This window comes from Helicoverpa zea, chromosome 31, assembly GCF_022581195.2.
Source record: "Helicoverpa zea isolate HzStark_Cry1AcR chromosome 31, ilHelZeax1.1, whole genome shotgun sequence".
Lineage (NCBI taxonomy): Eukaryota > Metazoa > Arthropoda > Insecta > Lepidoptera > Noctuidae > Helicoverpa > Helicoverpa zea.
In genome coordinates this window covers 7,693,088-7,711,543 of record NC_061482.1, presented here as the reverse complement: position 1 = coordinate 7,711,543, position 18,456 = coordinate 7,693,088, and the positions used below count along the sequence as shown (strand labels likewise).

General features: G+C 35.1%; 1 protein-coding gene across 1 annotated transcript in view; it reads right to left on the bottom strand.

Annotated features, from left to right (window-relative positions):
• The window catches only part of LOC124644765 (EF-hand calcium-binding domain-containing protein 1-like), a 38,042-nt gene extending 19,586 nt beyond the window's left edge, over nt 1-18,456 (bottom strand). The window contains exons 1-4 of the mRNA XM_047184296.1: nt 18,336-18,456; nt 18,176-18,245; nt 13,817-13,997; nt 7,184-7,294 (exon numbers count right to left, since the gene is read on the bottom strand). Coding sequence (XP_047040252.1) covers nt 7,184-7,294; nt 13,817-13,997; nt 18,176-18,245; nt 18,336-18,456 — 483 coding nt within the window. The remainder of the gene's footprint in view (nt 1-7,183; nt 7,295-13,816; nt 13,998-18,175; nt 18,246-18,335) is intronic.

The following is an 18,456-nucleotide window of genomic DNA, read 5'->3' as shown; positions in this document are numbered from 1 at the left end:
CTACTTTATATCCTTCTACCAAAAAATTAGTACTTTATATTCAAGTACAAACCATTCAGACTGCCAACATTTTTCACTCTGTCAATATATTTTATAAAATTCATTACGAACAAAAATGCATTGTCCGTTGACATGCCAGCATTGAGTACGAGAAAAGTTATATTTTATTGAATGGTTATTTTTAGTACATTCCAAAATGATAGTGAAAAGTAGATCAACTCGGTTGGGTTTAATAGAAATGGTATTTCCAATTTGAAGTTTAGTTAGCTCCTAAAAAAACAGATTTAATTATATTTGATGTTAATGAAATATGCGATAACAATTCTAAGGCGCTGCTAAGGATTCGGGTGTGTTGCCGCGGACCATCGCATTTTTTTCTCTTATATTCAATAATTGTGATAGAAAATGTACGCTGTCACAACGAGTTAAGAGACTCCACCACAAAGTCTTAACTCGCGAAAAAAAAACAAGGGATCATTATTAACTGAAAAAGGTATTTCTTATGATAGCAGTACCTATGCTGAAGCTTTATCAGCTCGCACGTCTAAATAAAAGCGTTTTTTTTGTTTTAACTTTATATTTTATTCGCACAACATTATCATATTGATGCATCAGAGAATTTTAAGATCTACAACTTTGATCTGATGTGTTTTTTTTTATAAAACGAATGGTTTTTGAAAAAAATTCAAAAAACCTCAAATTTTGACTTTTGACCTCGAATAACTTTTGACGCACACATGGGATCGATAGGGACTTTTAGTATTTTATTTGTTATGGTAAACCCCAGCTCTCCACCAAAATTTGGCTTTCCGGGAATTTTTGTTATTTCAAATGTCTATTTTGACCGCGCTATTAGAAGAAATTAAAAGTCACTAAACGAATAGCAAGAGAATTCATTTCATGAATTTCACGTAGGTACGTTATAAGTTTGGTATATTATATTGGCAGCGACAGTATTCTTTTTCATTTGACTATAATAACAAAAACCAGATTAAAATAACACCAACTGTACCAGACAATGTCATCACATTAAACATTTAATTAACCCCTTAATACACGTGTACCTATTCACGTGGCGCTTTGAAACTAGTAAGGTACCTATAATTAACTAATTGTGTTATCACAAATCCTAGAATAAGAGATACAATATAACAGAATTGAAGTCACTGCCTCTTATTCTAAACACGAAGACATCAATGACCCTTTCGGTCAGTGAACTATTTAGCTAACGTTGAGAAGTTTGCAGATTGTGTCTGTTCCAAACCTGTGAGTAGGAACAGTTGAATGGATGGACTATATACAACAGTACCTACTTAAGGTGCTTTTAGTTTAAAGTCTTTGCTTTAATTACTCCCCGGAGTTGGCCTCACAACAAAGAGCTACATTTACGTGTTAGGTTAATTATTCACGTATGTTTCGCAAAGTGCATATTTGCCAGGCCCGTTGAAATGGACTTCACGAAGCACGTTAAGTGACTGATTCTGCACCTTCATATTTCCTTTGATAATATTAGCTCTTAAGATTTAATTACATCGTTTGTTAGTAATAAAGCACCTAGTGAAGCTAAAATAGGTGAGTTGATAATTTCTTTCATTGAGAGTTTATTATTAAATAAGTAGCACAATTTTTTTATGGTTTTTATCTTGCATAAAAGGGTGTTGAATTGAAAACTTTTTTAGGACTAAAAATACTTTATGTAGCAAAGAAAACCTGCCTACACAAGCAAGGTTATATTTAGAACTAGCTTTTGCCTGCGGTTTCTGCTTCATGTGGCCGGATGGTGACAAAAATCCTATGTCGTTCTCTTGGATCTAAGCTACTCTAGCTTTGTTATTGTTTTACGTATTAATATTATATATACATCATAGTGCACCAAAACTACCTGCGATATGGTTATTTCCTTTTTTCACAATCCATCCAAAGGTTGTCTGTAAGAGATCGCTTTTAGCGATAAGACCGCCCATTGTGTCACCGACTTCCAAATTTTTGTTTGTTCTTGTTGATTGTTAATTGGTGTGCATAATAAAGAATATATCTATCTATCTACTCCTCAAATTTTCAATGGTTCTGCATCGCTTAAGTTATAATCAGTGTAACTAACATGACTTTATTTTTTTCATTTTTAGATGATTCTCCTTGTAGTCATCTAGAAGATAAAACTATGATGGACGATGTTCTGTCAATAATTTCAATAGTATTACAATTAATTAATAAATTCTCATAATTTCCCTTTTCTTTAGTATTTTCTATCTTAGTTGAGTAATGGGATGTGTTTCCTTGATCTGTTTTACAAAGAAAAATGTCAGGTTTCGGCCCACCCAATCAACTTTTAAAACTAAATTCTCACGGACACAAAGTTCTTTACTACAAAAATTTAAATATATAATACTAATTATATTATATTATTATGTTTATAAAATATTATTTTGTTTATCGAGTTCAGGTTTTTCGTTTAAATCATCATCATCATCCTCCGAGCCTTTTCCCAACTATGTTGGGGTCGGCTTCCAGTCTAACCGGATTCAGCTGAGTACCAGTGCTTTACAAGAAGCGACTGCCTATCTGACCTCCTCAACCCAGTTACCCGGGCAACCCAATACCCCTTAGTTAGACTGGTGTCAGACTTACTGGCTTCTGACTACCCGTAACGACTGCCAAGGATGTTCAATGACAGCCGGGACCTACAGGTTTTTCGTTTAAATAATTTGGAATAATTTGGTTTTGAGAAGTTCAATGCAAAAGTGGAAAACATAGAAAAGCTTCTGACATTAAACTACACAAAAAACTGTAAGAATTTTCACTGTACATGAAATATTTTTATTGAACCTAAGTTACTATGGACGTCTGACATTGTTCTTTCCTTACCTATTTGAAATAAAACTTCTTATGTTGATAATCCTGTTAATGTCAAAACCCGTCTGATCTTCTAAGAATATAGATAAAGTGGTTAATTAAGGTCTATTTTGCAGAAGACACACTACACTGGAAATAATTAGCGCAAAATGTGATTACGACACAGCGTGGATGGCGCCTCATAAGATAGAACGATGACCTAGTTTAGGTCCCAAGGAAACACTGAATGTGGACAATATAGGACCTATTTTAGGTCTTGTTGGTTGATCAACTTTAACGGTGAGATGCACCTTTTCTATAACGATAACCGAACCATTTTTTCTTGCCAAATCGTCGATTGTACGCAGGTGCTTAGTCAAGACACGCCTACTCAACAGCGTTTTCACACCAGCGGATTTTCCGCTCGGACTATGTCATGTACGAAGCGAGCCAAAAACAAGTTTGTTTGAAATCACTGCTAGCCTCAAGAAAAAAGGAAATATATAAATCTGAAAATGCAAATACTTGCATAGGTTCAAATGTACCATGTTAAATTGGATCTCAATCGGAACATATGCGGAAGGAAGACGTAGTCTCAAGTTTGTTATTATGTAGGTAAACGAGAGAGCCCCTAAGGAGATAGGTATTAGAAGGATTTACTTCTCTACAACTTGATATCGGTACGAGGAAGAAGTTAGTTTTAGACCAAAAAATCCGTAAATGTTTAGAGATTGAAATATTTATTTTCGTGTCAATAAAAATATGTGGGTAGAGAAGGTACAGGAAAATTCTCAATATAATATAATACGCATCATTATCCATTACCTGGTCGGATGAGAAAAAGAATCGACACGCATTGTTTGAAAGCAAAATAAAATATTGACTTTGAGACAATTTTTTGAAAGGAGTAACCTGATTCATTATTATTATAACGTAACGTTATACGTTACGCGAATCAAATATGTACCAACACCACCAACACTTAGGTAATATGATAAATAAGAACTTCCTCCCAAAAAAAATACAAACAAACAAACGCTAATATTTTCAAATATTTTGCTTTCCGTATTTTTTATCAGCCACCCTGTTTGTCTTGAATATCTATAGTAATCCGAGTACATAATTATATCAATATACATCATATATTATAATAATTAGTCCTCAGTTATTAATGCGCATCATTCGCACATTCTTAACTTTTATTTTATTGCTGTCTGTTGTACTTTTACGCCAAAACTACTGAACCCATCGAAATAAATTTGCAACGTAGACACATACACAAATAGTCTAGTGCATGTAAAATCCCACCCAAAACAAAAATGTGAAAGACTGCCAAGTTCGATAATATGGGAATGCTTCGCCTATAAAAGAAGTGAGATCTGAATAAGTACCAAGTTCCATACACATACCTCAGTTAAAAATAGTTGCTTTTTAATGATGTTACTTGGCAAGTTTTCATACACCGTTATAAACCTACTAAACGCAATGAATCAAGTATTTAATTTTCTATTAAAACTTGCCAAGTAACATCATTAAAAAGCAACTATTTTTAACTGAGGTATATGTATGGAACTTGGTACTTATTCAGATCTCACTTCTTTTATAGGCGAAGCATTCCCATATTATCGAACTTGGCAGTCTTTCACATTTTTGTTTTGGGTGGGATTTCATTTATTTTTGTAAGGTTGTTTATTTTTATTTTTTCTTATGATGAAGTTAGTTAAAGAAATGTCTCATTTATACTATCTTTTAGATTTTTTTATATGCACTATGTTTCTTACAAAGAAATGAACTAGATTAAATAAATGGACTAGATTTACCAACTGACTGACATGACATGTTATCATATATTATGTTCGTGGATCAAAGTTACACATTCGTTATTTTCGAAAGTGATTCACACTTGGTCGTTTTCAGATTTTTACTTTACTTTGACTAAATACAAACCTTTGTACCATTCGAAGATATATATTATATAAATATAGATAAATTTAATAGTTTTAGTTCCTTAGGGGTATAAATTTACACCGGGTATAAAACACCTTCATTATTTTGAAACCGACTCACACTTGGCCATTTTCAGATTTTTCCCTTTACCTTGACATAAAGACCTACCTCCATACCAAATTTCAAGTCAATACGATCATTGGAAGTGGTCTAGGTTTTTGATGAGTGAGTCAGTGAATCAGTCAGTCAGTGAGTGTATAGTAAAAATAGCTATTTTCTGACGTCAATATCTCAAGACCTACAATAGGTATATTAATGAAATTTTGTATTTTAGATAAGTGAGGGGGTCTCAACAGATACTAGAAATTTGATATGCATAAATAAAATAGATTTTGAGTTACAGGGGGGTCGAATTTGGCCCGAAATGGTTCGTGTAATATAACCCACGGCCGGTGTGTCGCTTTTTTTGCTCGAACTTGGCGGACACACTGCCGTGTGTCTAGATAACATAGGAGTTGCTAAAGAGGAGGATAAAAAGTTGTATCGTAATATCATTTTTTGAGCTAAGTAAAGGCTTGAAAATTATAACTTTGATTTTCAATCAGTTCATTAAAACAATAATAACATTAATAGTTTGTAAAATCACGGATTACTGAAATAAAAAAAAATGATGATTTTGTACTATTGGTACTCGGATTGGGTATGATGCAATTCAATAAATTGCCTCCTTGCCAGTAACATTTATATCGAAAGCACCAGAGGAACATAGGTTTATTATCTTTTCACATTTCTTAGTATGTCCCGTAGTGCCCTCTACCGTAATCGAGAGTAAATTCAGCAGGTTATTGCTTTTCAGTTTACATGTAGATTCCAAAGTTCTCCACTTGGCGCGCTGTTACTCTGCGAAGCTAAAAAGGAAGCCGTTGAAAATGATTTCTTTACGTTTGCATAGAGGACGTTTTTTTATGTAGGCACAGGCAGGCATTCTTAACTTTTATTTTATTGTATCAAACAATCATCATAACTTACAGTTGCAATTGAAGCCCCAAGTCTTAGAAAGAACAACAAATTCAAGCTAGGCCTTGACTAATCAGTTAAGGTTTTCTGCAAGATCAATCAGATAAGTCTGAAGTAGCGCTATTGTAGCTACAGGCGCTAGAACCAAGCTTCAAATTATTATTTCTATAATCAAACATTTTAACAGTATTTTTACCAATTTGACCAATGCTGGGAGATATGAAACTTGGACTCTTGAAACCTTCCGAAATACGGCTTATTTACGGCAAACTAGGTCTTTAACGTCACTTCAATTCTTTTGAATTTGGGTATCTCTCTTAATTAATTTGCAATGCAAGTACCAAGTAAGATGCTATCTGTACAATATGAGCTACCGTGCCACAGACAGACAACAAAAGCGATCAAACATATAATTGCACTCCTTTAGCGATGGAGCTTAAAATATACTCAAGAAAATAATAATAATAACGAGCTGAAGAAAAAACCATAACTGAATTAAAGCGTATACAAAACATTATGACCAGAATATAGCATACAATCTTAATAACAAAATAAACAAGCAACCCAAGTTTAGTTAAGTTTACATGTAAAAAACTGTTAGGATAATATGTATATTTAACCGTACTGAAACCATTGTATTTCTTTTTTAAGGACAACTAGCAAAGCATACACCAAAAATACGACTGATATCCTTCGAACTTATCGACCATCTATAACTTCACCTTTTATTGATAGACGAAGGCCGTACGTATAAGTAAGTTGTTTTTAAAAAGTCCTCTTCAGCTTTCGCTCCAATGATACATAAATAATAATAATCTGTAATTAGTTTTTTTTTTTGTTTTGATAGATATTTCGGATCAAGATTTATATGATTACATTTACACCACTCAAAAGAGAAAAAAACTTTTGTACAAAACAAAATAAATAAACAGAAATATAAAATAAATTACGTATGACACCCGAATCGTAAAAAAAACAAAACATCGCTCGATACCATAACTTATCATTTAGACCGAGAACATGACATGACGAAATATTTTCAAAATCCTGATTTCTAATCTCGCCAAAACAATTCCAGAACACTTTTACATCAATACTGCGACTAGCTGTATACCACAATGAAAGGAAATAATTTTATAAGAAATCTTAATTTTGGTGCCCAATTACCTACTATTTTCAAGTTCCTGCTCATGTTCGAAAGAGATATCACGACCCTAATAGAATAGGCCTGTAAAAAGGTTATATGCATATGTACTTCAAAGACAGTAAAAGCATTTCAAGAGGTTATTTGATGATTACCCACCCACCCAAAAAAAAAAAAATGTCAAAATACTGCCAAGGAAAAATAGAAATGACTCATGACCATGATCAATATTAAGGATAATACCTTAACTGCTTCTTCTACATCGTCGTCTCTAGAAGCCTTGGCGATACTCTTCTTCATCAGTTGGTACATAGTCTCTCGCCTCAGCTGCCCTTCACCCAGCAAATCGTAGCACTGCAATAAAATATTTGTGAGGAACAAGATCCTCAGTATATCGGCAAACAATTATGGCACACTATACATTTCCATTGTTACTGTTGATTAAGATTAAAAAATCAAAAAAATATTCTAGAAACTGATGGCTCTCATTTCACGCGGTTTCTAATTTTTGATGGCAAAAATAATGTCAGGCACTTTCATCCAAATAAATCCTCACATCAATGGAAATATTCTACATTCTCAAATCCTCAATAGAACCTGTCTTTTGTTTAAAAACTAAAACTATTCTTTTGTTTGCTGTGCGGCTCAATTATTCCTCTATTGATTGCATGAAACCAAAAACAGAAGTGAATGAATGTCACAGAAATAGATTTCCAGGATTTTGGCTGCTCGCATTGTTTGAGTAAAGTATTTGAACACAGGTATTCACTACGGCTTTTCGTTGCCTTTGATTTCCTGTAGATATTGATTTATTGGGACTCTATCTAAGTAACGGTAGGTGGTAGGCTGCCGCAAAAATTCTGTCAGGTTTGCTGCTTTTTGTATGTGACAGTGCGTTTTAGGATTTTAAAAACATGCTTATGCTCTTTTTCTAGAGAATTCTTTTACATAAAATATTAAGACATATTATAGTGCATACAAGTAAACACGAAAACGCCTGTTTACATCTAATATATGAGGTTAGATGAACGTTTGCTAGTCGTAAAAATGAGGGCTCCTACTAAACCAGCCTACATTACACTGATATAAGGATGGATGTATGAACGTTCATAAAGTTGAAAAGGACCCTGATTCGGTCCCCGAAAAGTTGGTTTGTGTAACAAAATAGATTTATTATTACCTACTAGGTACAATGAATTGCCTTGTTTTTGATGTAACAAAACTCAATCACGCACGATGGCTAAAAGGATTTGTATGATATTTGACACAGATATACTTTTTGACGTAGATAAATCAATTGTTTTTAATCACACATTGGATTGGAGCGTCGAGTCAGTCCACTGTGCAGCTTCTGATGGCAATCCAATCCCTACTATAAATGCGAAAGTAACTATGTCTGTCTGTCTGTTACGCTTTCACGCCTAAACCACTGAACTAATTTTAATAAAATTTGGTACAGAGATAGAGCTGACCTTGAGAAAGAACATAGGATAGTTTCAAAAAACGCGATATAACTAAACATGAGGCTGGTGAAGCCGCGGGCGGAAGCTAGTTAATAAATAAATATTAAAATAAGTAGGTTGCATATAAATATAACAGGTTTAATATGTGACAGTAGCGCACTGACAGTTCCAAAAAAGAAATAGTAAAATAAATGAAAATAAGTCGCCGCCAAACGCCTTTTATTAGGTTGTGAGTCCAGTCCCATCATTTTTTTTTTATGGAAATGCAATGAAAGTTTAGAAACGTAGGGCTTCGGCAGTTAACGATCGAGTATTTTTTTCTCAGAATCATCGAAATATGACGAACAATAGATCGACGAACTGCGTGATCAGATTATTGTGAGAAAAATGGATTCATCGCAAACGATTTTTTTGTGAAAAGAACTAAAGTTGCAGGTGATGCGAAGACTAAACATAAAAAAGTGACCCGCGATGTGGAGAAACTGACAAATGAAATTTCAAGCTGTCAATTCTCGGGAATCTTTTACATTCCAGATTGTAACTTATTGTCTGCAAGTCAACAACAGGATTTCAATGGATGTTGGGAAAACCTTGGATGCTTGAATGCTACAAGCTGTTTAATAAATGAATAACCAACCATAATATATGGCGTATTTTAAAATGTTACAATTTCACCATCTATCAGGTAAATAGTCGACATAATATTTGAAATAAAAATGTATTAAACAGACCAGAGTGACCAACTTGCATTAAAATTATTAATCTATGAATAAAAATAAATTTATTTTTAGGTTTCCTGTTAACACTGGTGTTAACGATGTAATTAGTTATTGTTGTTTTCCTTTCTATTTTATGGTACCTATGATTTTTGATGTATTATTTTAATGTTATTAAACGAATAAAATGCCAACGAGGTCGAGGTTCGAGCGCTTATCGAACTCTTTGCAGTACTTTACTTTTTAGTTCAGCTTTTGTTTTCGTAATTGTCATCGCGCCGTCTCGCTGAGAGCCGCCCTCTCGTTTTTTCATGTTTTCTTTAACAAATCGTTTCATTTAAGGCCCAGTTTTTCGCTCCTTCTCGGTGTTGATACCGCAACACATTAACACAATATACAGTCCACCTGAGTCCAACTGGTTTAAGAGACATTGCATGGATGCACATTATTAATAAACCAACAAAATATTCTAAAAAATGTTCCACACATTTTGAATGATTTCTACGAAACAAAAAAAGGTTTAAGGAAATTGCGTTTAGGAGGGCTACCTAAATTGCATTTAACTAATACAGGTACTGGTATTTGATACATGGCTAAAAATCTTTACATAAGTACATAAATAATTAAAATATATATGGCTAACCAACCAATCTGTAGAAGATGAGATGTTGGACTAAGGGTCCGTTCAGACAAACCGGCTCGGTGAGCATCGGCGCGCATTTTTCTTTTCAGACAGACCGGATCGTATATAGTCGGAGCGGAGCCGCCAACTTTTTCACATAGACCGGCTGGAAGCGGATACACTCGGAGCCGCTCGGAGCCGCTCGGATGCGCTCGGAGCCGATCGGACTCGCTTGCAACCGGTCGAATGCGCTCGGAGCCGGGTGGATACACTACAAAGGTACTAGTATTCCACGCAGGCCATGTTTTGTCTTCGGTGGTGTCGTGTGCTTTCCGGAACATGGATTTTTTTTAGAAATTACATATAACAAATTAACAGATAGGCAAATTAACATCTACTTTCATAGAAAAATAACGAAAGTAAAATCGGCTAGTCAACTTTTTAACACAAGTGTTGCGAAAGCCTCAGAATCAAAGAGAGGCATTTTGGGAAAGAAATTAAAAGACAGGTTAGACAGGCATATACTTTCAAAGCGAAAAAACTAAAGAAAAACCGGCCAAGTGCGAGTCGGACTCGTGCACGAAGGGTTCCGTAAATTACAGTTAAATCAACCTATCTCAAAAACTATAAGAGATACTTTGATCAAACCAAAAATCGTTGAAAGAGTTAATTAGCATGCATCACCTCTATTTTTTTTAGAATTTTATACCCCGTAGTTATAAAAATAGAGGGGGGGGGACATACTTTTTACGACTTTGAGAGCTGATATCTCAAAAACCGTTCACTTTAAGAAAAATGTTTTTTAGAAAACTTTATATCATTTTAAAAGACCTTTGCATTGATACCCCACACGGGTATGTACATCGAAAAAAAAAATTTCATCCCTCAGTTACATGTATGGGGGGCCCCACCCCCAATTCTTTTTTTTACTATTTAGTGTCATATTTTTGTAGCGGTTCATACAACACATATTCCCATCAAATTTCATCACTGTAGTACTTATAGTTTCCGAGTAAATCGGCTGTGACAGACGGACAGACGGACAGACGGACAGACGGACATGACGAAACTATAAGGGTTCCGTTTTTGCCATTTTGGCTACGGAACCCTAAAAATGGCTATCAACTGTTGCACAAGTGTTGCAAAAACCTCAGGATCCAGAGAGACATAACTATTCTATTCATAAAAATTATCAACGATTTGTTTGATGGTACAATACAAATACAAGAAAGCGATCATGAAGGCAATTTTTACAAAACTTTTTAATTTTAATACCTATATAGGTTAAGTAATTGCAAATATCATCAATTTCTCAAAGAAAAACAGGATTCCTTGGTATCGTTGTTTGCATCGAAAGCGCAATCGGTACAAACAACAAATTGGAAAAGAAATAAAAATAATTGCTTTAAAGATTTAGCTGAGATCGTCTCAAACTGTTCCTGGCAATATGGGAGCACATGGGACATGAGAGGACAAATAATAATCCAACTGCGCGCCCGTTCCAGGCCGCTTTCAAAAAAAAAAAAAATTAACAACAAAGAAATCATGACATAATAAACAGCACAAGTAAAAGGTAGAGAATCTCAGACGACAACTCAGAGACCGATGATGTCGATTTCTGTTGATATCAATGTGGTAGTGACCTACCTCTTTGAATACTTAAGGTCATGGCACATTACACCGGCACCGCCATTGCACAGCTGCAGCACGGCGTCGCCTCGAATTTAGACTACGGCTAGCTGCCAGCGCGCTAACTACGCGTTGTCCGCAAGGTGTAAGCTCGCAGTCCGCGCGCCGGCCGCTACGTGTATGCTCACAGTCCGCGCGGTGGCTGCGAGGTGTAAGCTTGCTGTCACCGCAAACTCAATATCGTTTTAAGACAGTTATGATTGAACACGCCTAGGACTTGCACGTTTTCATAATGTCTCGGTTTACATTGCGCGAACTAGCAATAATCGCTATTGCTCTCGACGAAGAACAGGAAAATAAAAGAAGAAGATATTGGGTGCATAATATGTTAAAAGAAAGACTACCAGAAGGTGAATACTGGAAGAATATTAGACATTTGAATGACGATGATGAAAAATTCTACATATATTTTCATATGCCCAAATATTTATTTTATTATATACTTACTATCGTTTATTCGCAAAGATATCACGAAGAAAAACACAACACAAGAACAACGCAATGACGTTGTTTCGCTGCTGACTCGGAGTCGGCGCGTAATGAGCATGCCGTCGGCGCGCTCGCTGTATGCATGAGGTCCGCTCGCTTGCAGCACGCGGGCTGCGAGTCGAGTTGTGTGGTAGCGGCAAGCGCGCTGACTGCCCGCCGCTTTTTCATATTGACATTATGAAATATATAACACGATTTAATGCTCTAAATTGAAAACAGAAAAAGGCTAAATTACTCCATCGCCAAATTAATTACCGACAGCGTTGTGTGTTCGGCGGAAAAAAAGACCTATGTACAAGGATAGGACGAACAGAAAGGACTGCCGGGTGATAGCGATAAGGACCAATTTTTCGATGACCTTTATTAGTTTTAAGTTTCTTTTTTTATGTAGACATACATATATTTGTTTTATTTAGTTATAAAATTAGTCTGCGTCCAGGAGAGGAGAATATCAATTTCTAAGGTACATTTATGTATTAGAACAGGAAAAAGCAGATGATGTCACATGAAAGTTGCCAGAATTACTTAAATTATTTGTGAAGCATTTTATTAAAGATTTTCCGGAAATGCATTCATTTTCTTCAACCAGTAACCCCACATCTTGTATGGGGGCTCGTTCGGGATTGCGCAACTTGTTTAGTTGAATTGGATTGTCGACTCTTATTCGAAGAAGCCAAGTTGTAAATGCGCATGTGCAAGTAATTTTTACTGGTTCGAGAACGATGAAAGTTTTACGACGATAGAACTTCATGATTTTTAAGATTGTCCTGTAATACGAGGAAGGAAAGAAAATCGTTCAAGCTAGGACATCCTGGTAAACAGTTATATGCGATGCCACCAAAGAATACTACGGAGTGTAATGAGGAAGATGTTGACGTGCATATTTCATTTAATGGTTTTAAAAAGTCGATGACGATATTTACCGAAGATGATACTTATTCTGTGATATGATAATATTATTCTGTGATGTGATGATACTTATTTTTGATGAATTTGAAGATGTTGCCGAGGTAAATGAAACGATCAAAGTTGAAAAGCTAATTTACGCAAAACGACTTCTAGACATCGCTTCAAATCTGTTCTTAAAACCTATCTAAAAGAATTAAGACCAAAAACACATTTTCAAAGGACGACCAACGATTTTTGAACGTTTTACTTCAAGTATTTACTCTTTTTTCTTGGTAGTTCAAACAAATATAATATTAGTTAGAAACAAACACGGTTTATTATAAAAAAAATACGATTGCCAATGGGTGTAAGGAAAAAAAATGGAAAAAATCATTTTGTTAAACTCGTGCCAAACACCTGTTTATTTTTTTTTTTAAATATTACTTTTACGATAAGACAAGATAATTGTTTTATAGAATTTACTGCTAAACACAAAATAGCAATCAAAAACTATAGACACATCTTAAAGGATGAACCCAACAGCCACATACAACATGCAGCACCATTATTGAAGTCAGTTTTTTTTTGTGGAAAAAGTTATTATTTTTAGCTTTTCAGTGGCAACCAGTGACAACTGGTCGCTATCCGCCAACACGAATTATATAAGCCCAAGCACGGGATAGTAAATATATGTCGTTGAAGAGTTCCCTCGACTTTCTCTGGTCTGCCTAATCAGGTCAGCTCTATAAATTCACAGTTCCATAGTGTTATCAGACGTTCAAATTAGTATAAAGATTTTACCCTACTTGTAATTTTCGAGAGGTGTCTTCGATTTCTCAGGGTTTTGATGACTATGGGACCATTTGGGAAACTTATATCCTTTGTAACAAAAAATAATTGTTAAAATAGGTTGACAAACGACAGAGATATGTGCGAAATAACATAAAAAATACAAACATCCGAATTGAGAACCTCCTCCTTTTTTGGGAAATCGATTAAAAATACTAACAGTGAACGCATAAGCAATCCGCTCCTCTAGATCGCCTCGAAGGTAAAGGGACATTGCTTTAGCGAAGGTTGCCATGGTAACATGTGGCGAGGTTCCTCGGTCCAAAGCTACCATCACGCGCTCCATCATATAGGCGTCTGTCATCCCCAGGCCGTTGTGAAGCACGTCTCTGAAGTGATTTCTGTAAAAAAAAACTTATTCGACAAACTGTTAATTATTACCAGTCTATTTAATATATTTTTCCAGTGAGGGATTTAAAATATTCAGTAGGTACTCGCATAAGAGACTAAGCCCAAAACTTAGAAAAGTACTGTTTGTTGGAATGTAACAAAAAATCTACACTAATAAGTATGTGACGAATTCGATTCATACTTTTTATATTTTCTTTAACTGTCATTTGTACTAAATGTCAGACACGGATTTTTTTACATTAAAACGAACTGTCGATCTGAAGACAAGTATTTTTTTTCTCTCCTGATTGCCCATATTCCAATGGGTTATGGGCCCAGGACACGTAACTATAAGGTATTATTCAGTTTAAATAAGGTGCAGTCATAATAATATTACTTTCAGGAAAAGTGTGGAAAATATTAATTCCAAAAATGGATGGATAATGGTCACAAAAGAAATATTCAGCAGTTTAATGGCGACCGTTACAGCACGTGGAAGTTCCATAATAGATCACTTATATTCCTAAACAATCAGGAGAACTAGAGGTATATGTGCGATATTGACGAAGTCCAGCCATCAAACCCAGATGAAGAATGGTTGAAGAAAAATTTGCTCGCAAAAAGTACAACTGTCGAGTATTTAGGCGATGCGTTTTTGAATTTTGCAAAAGATTCTACAATAGCGAAGCACTGCGTAAACAATTACTCAACTTAAAATTGAGCACAGATGCGACATTATTCTAGCATTTTAACAATTTTGACAATGTAATCAGAGTTAATCTCGGCCGGTGCAAAATTGGTTGAAATGGATAATGTATTACATTTATCTACTACTGACACCTACTTTGTACGACGGTGTTATTACAGCCTTAAAAACGCTAGGTGAAGAACAGTTGAACCTAGGTCGTCAAGATCCGTCTTTTGGAGTAAAATTAAAAGCATCACAACAACTGACCTGAAAATTTGACATGCGAATACGAAGAAATTCTCATGGCAAAATAGATCTAGAGTCGACTTGAAATTTTCACCAGAATTCTCAACGCATAAGATTTTAAAGTTGTATTGCGATCGAGTGAAACCGCTGGCGAAAGCCGGTTAGGTATTAGGTGTAAAAGTATTTGCAGCAAATGCAAGCAAGCAGAAAGTAGAACTACAAAGTCTGTGAACAATGCACGTGACCCGCAGTAATGGTTGCTTCACTCTGCTAAACCAAATGTTTGTATGTGCTCCTGGTGAAACTAGTTTAAATGAATATTTGAATAATTTTAATTTTTTCCACCTTGTAAAAAAGTGCTAGTATCAGCACTTATTATTTAAACTGAAAGTTTATATTATGTACTCAATGATGTATGTTTTTTTTATGTTACATATCATTATACTAAAATAAACAGAAATCACAAAATACCAAAGTTTCTTCCCGCACATCAACTGAAACGCAAGGATATGCAACAATGTCACATAAATTGTGCAACGATTGCATTTGAAGTACTAGGCGAGCATGAATATCTAAGAGATATAAGAAGCAATGCATTTTTCTGTCCCGCTCCTACTTATAATATTTTAAAATGCTACCTTCCCGCTTCCACGTTGCTGTTATTGGGGGCAATGGAGGATGCGCAGTGAAAAACTAGTTCAGTCTCTGTCTAGGGCATACCACAGTTCACTTCAGTGTTTCATGCAGTTCATGTGACCTAGAGAAATGTCATAACATCTAATGGATCTTACTGGAATGTTTTTCTTACAATCACGTGTAGATGATTATATTTGAAAATTTTCGTATATCTGTATAATAATAGTGCTTCTAAAGAAAGGAATATGTACCTATCTATGTATTGTGACCTATCTTTTAGACACGATAAGTTTAGAAACTTCGGAATCTTACAAAATCAATTCATAACCTCAATGTGTATTTACTATAAGCGTGAATATTAATCTGCTATTAATAGTCTTAATGTTTGTTTTGTGAAATGTGATAACTCCGTGACCTTTCTCGTGTAATCAGCAGATTTGGTCAGAACGTAAATATTCACAAATTGTTGTCATTTGCCCGCCATTTCTTAACAATACTACAAGGTTCGATAACCTAGACGCTTGTAATGTGTGGTCGGTCATATCAATTGAATTGCAAAATACTTTAGACTGACTTCAAATCTGTTTGCAGACAAATATTTAGAATATGAATATCAAAATTAATAGTATGTTTAAAGATCAGTCTGATTTAATATCGATATCTTCAGCATAAATAAGCATAATAATAGTAAAATAAAGGATTTTAATAAACATTTGCTACACACAGCACCCCAGTTATGAAAAGTTACCTACTTACTGCCATAATTGTCTATGAAAATAAATTAATTTTATCTAGAGGTAGTATCAAAATACATAACACGCATTTGAATATCTTTGGCAGTCGGTACGGGTAGTTAGAAGCCAGTAAGTCTGACAACCAGTCTTACCGTGCCTGGGTAACCGGTTTAAGGAGGATAGGCAGTAGCTTCTTGTAAAACACTGGTACACTGGACTCTAACATCGTTGGGAAAAGGCCAGATAGATGATTATGAACCGTGGGCATAATAACAATTTTAGTCAACTCATAACAATATTTCTTATAACCCAGTGTAAGGGATTAAGAAGAGAACCCTTAGGCCAATAGTGGGGCCGATATAAGCCGATACTAAAGTAATATTTAATCCTTTGAAGTGGAGAACATTACACAAAATGGATTTCCTAATAGATTGATTTTGTTATTGTTTAATCTGTTCAATATACCTATTCATGCTAAACAAAAAACAATGAATTAAACTTTTTTTTTATAAAGACCGCTGTCACTGAAATAACATATAATTTGACTTTCCAGCTATAGTAGACGCATTCTAGCTATACGCAGGGCTGTACTACGATAAGTACTGAGCAAAAGGGTGTTCTATATACCTAACAAAGCTAGTGCTTTCAGAGACGCCATAACAGCAACATAGCTGATGCAAGGGTGAGAGACAGCCCCGACATCTATACGAGAACAGGTAATTGAACATATGTAGTAGGTGTGAGAATATATGTGTAGGTATTTCAGTCTGTAGTTATACATTACATTATTCAATACCCTGACAAAGCACCAAGTCTGTCTATGCTGTCACTTCTCTAACACCACTATGACTTGCTATTATGATTGCAAATCTACATAATCTTCAACTCACCTTTTGTATTCTACCAGAGTTTAAAAAACATAATCGTTAATAAACTATTAAAAAACCCATTTTAGTCTACCGCAATTTATTGAAAAGCGAATTAAGACATAAAATTACGAAGATATATGTAATGTTTTGGGATGTCTACGTAAGTACAACGCCATTGTATGAATAGATTTACACAAAATAGTTCAGTCGTTTATTCAAGGATTGAACACATATACACATCTAAGTCGTTATTTAAGAACACGTGAATTGCAGGAGTTGCGCGCGACCACTAATTACTGCATTCGGGTTTGTTTAATAAAAACTCAAACAACGCGGCTTCCATAGTACTAGAAGGAAATTTCAGGTAATTCTAGACAAGAGCACTGTGCTCTGCCAAGCTTGACATTTGTAACGTTGACATCAAACATGCATTGCATGTCCACGCGCAATTACTGTAATGCTGCACTACTACATGTAACTGTGGGTAACTGTGCTAAGACGAGACTCAAGTCTGACTATTCGTTGCTAATAGGTACTCAAATACAAAAAATAAAACTGTCTGGTTTAGGTAAGAGCAAAATGGAAGAAAAGGATGCGAAAAGCGAACCCCATCACGATACTGAAATAATGGTAGGAAGAAAAATAATAAATGACATTTATTTTGCGAATTAGTTGAAAAGATAACACATTTACACGTCATACATGTTACAAGGAAGCAAAATATAACATCCCGGCAACGCGACGCGCCGAAATCAAGATGGCCACGGATGGTTTGATGGCAAGAATGTTTATTTAGGTGGGTGAAAGTACCTACCACATTACAAAACAAGAACTTAAAACTGAATAGTACCAAAACTAGCGAACATGCACTCAGTTACGCGCGTAAGATTTTTCACACGCAACATCGCATATAATATGCAGAAAAGACAATTTACATGAATTCCCCCTAAGACCATTGACTATAGCCACGTCAAACTTGAAAATCGTAAAGAAGTAGGAACCAATATTTACTTCACCTTGTTATAAGATCTGTACCAGGGCATCTTTCGTCTCGCTTTTGGATTTTGAAAAATATCACCATGATATCTGAAAGTAAAAAATCACCAGCGATAAGTAGGAACTTCTAACTTATAAGACTTTGTTAAATATTTAAAATATTACTCACATAGTACTTACGTTCTAGTTCATTAAAGCTGAAGTGAGTATCTTTTTGTATTTCTAGCCAGTTGGCACCATGTTTTTTTCGGAAACGGATTTCTTCCATAGGATCCAAAGTGTTATCGAGTGAAGCCGACAT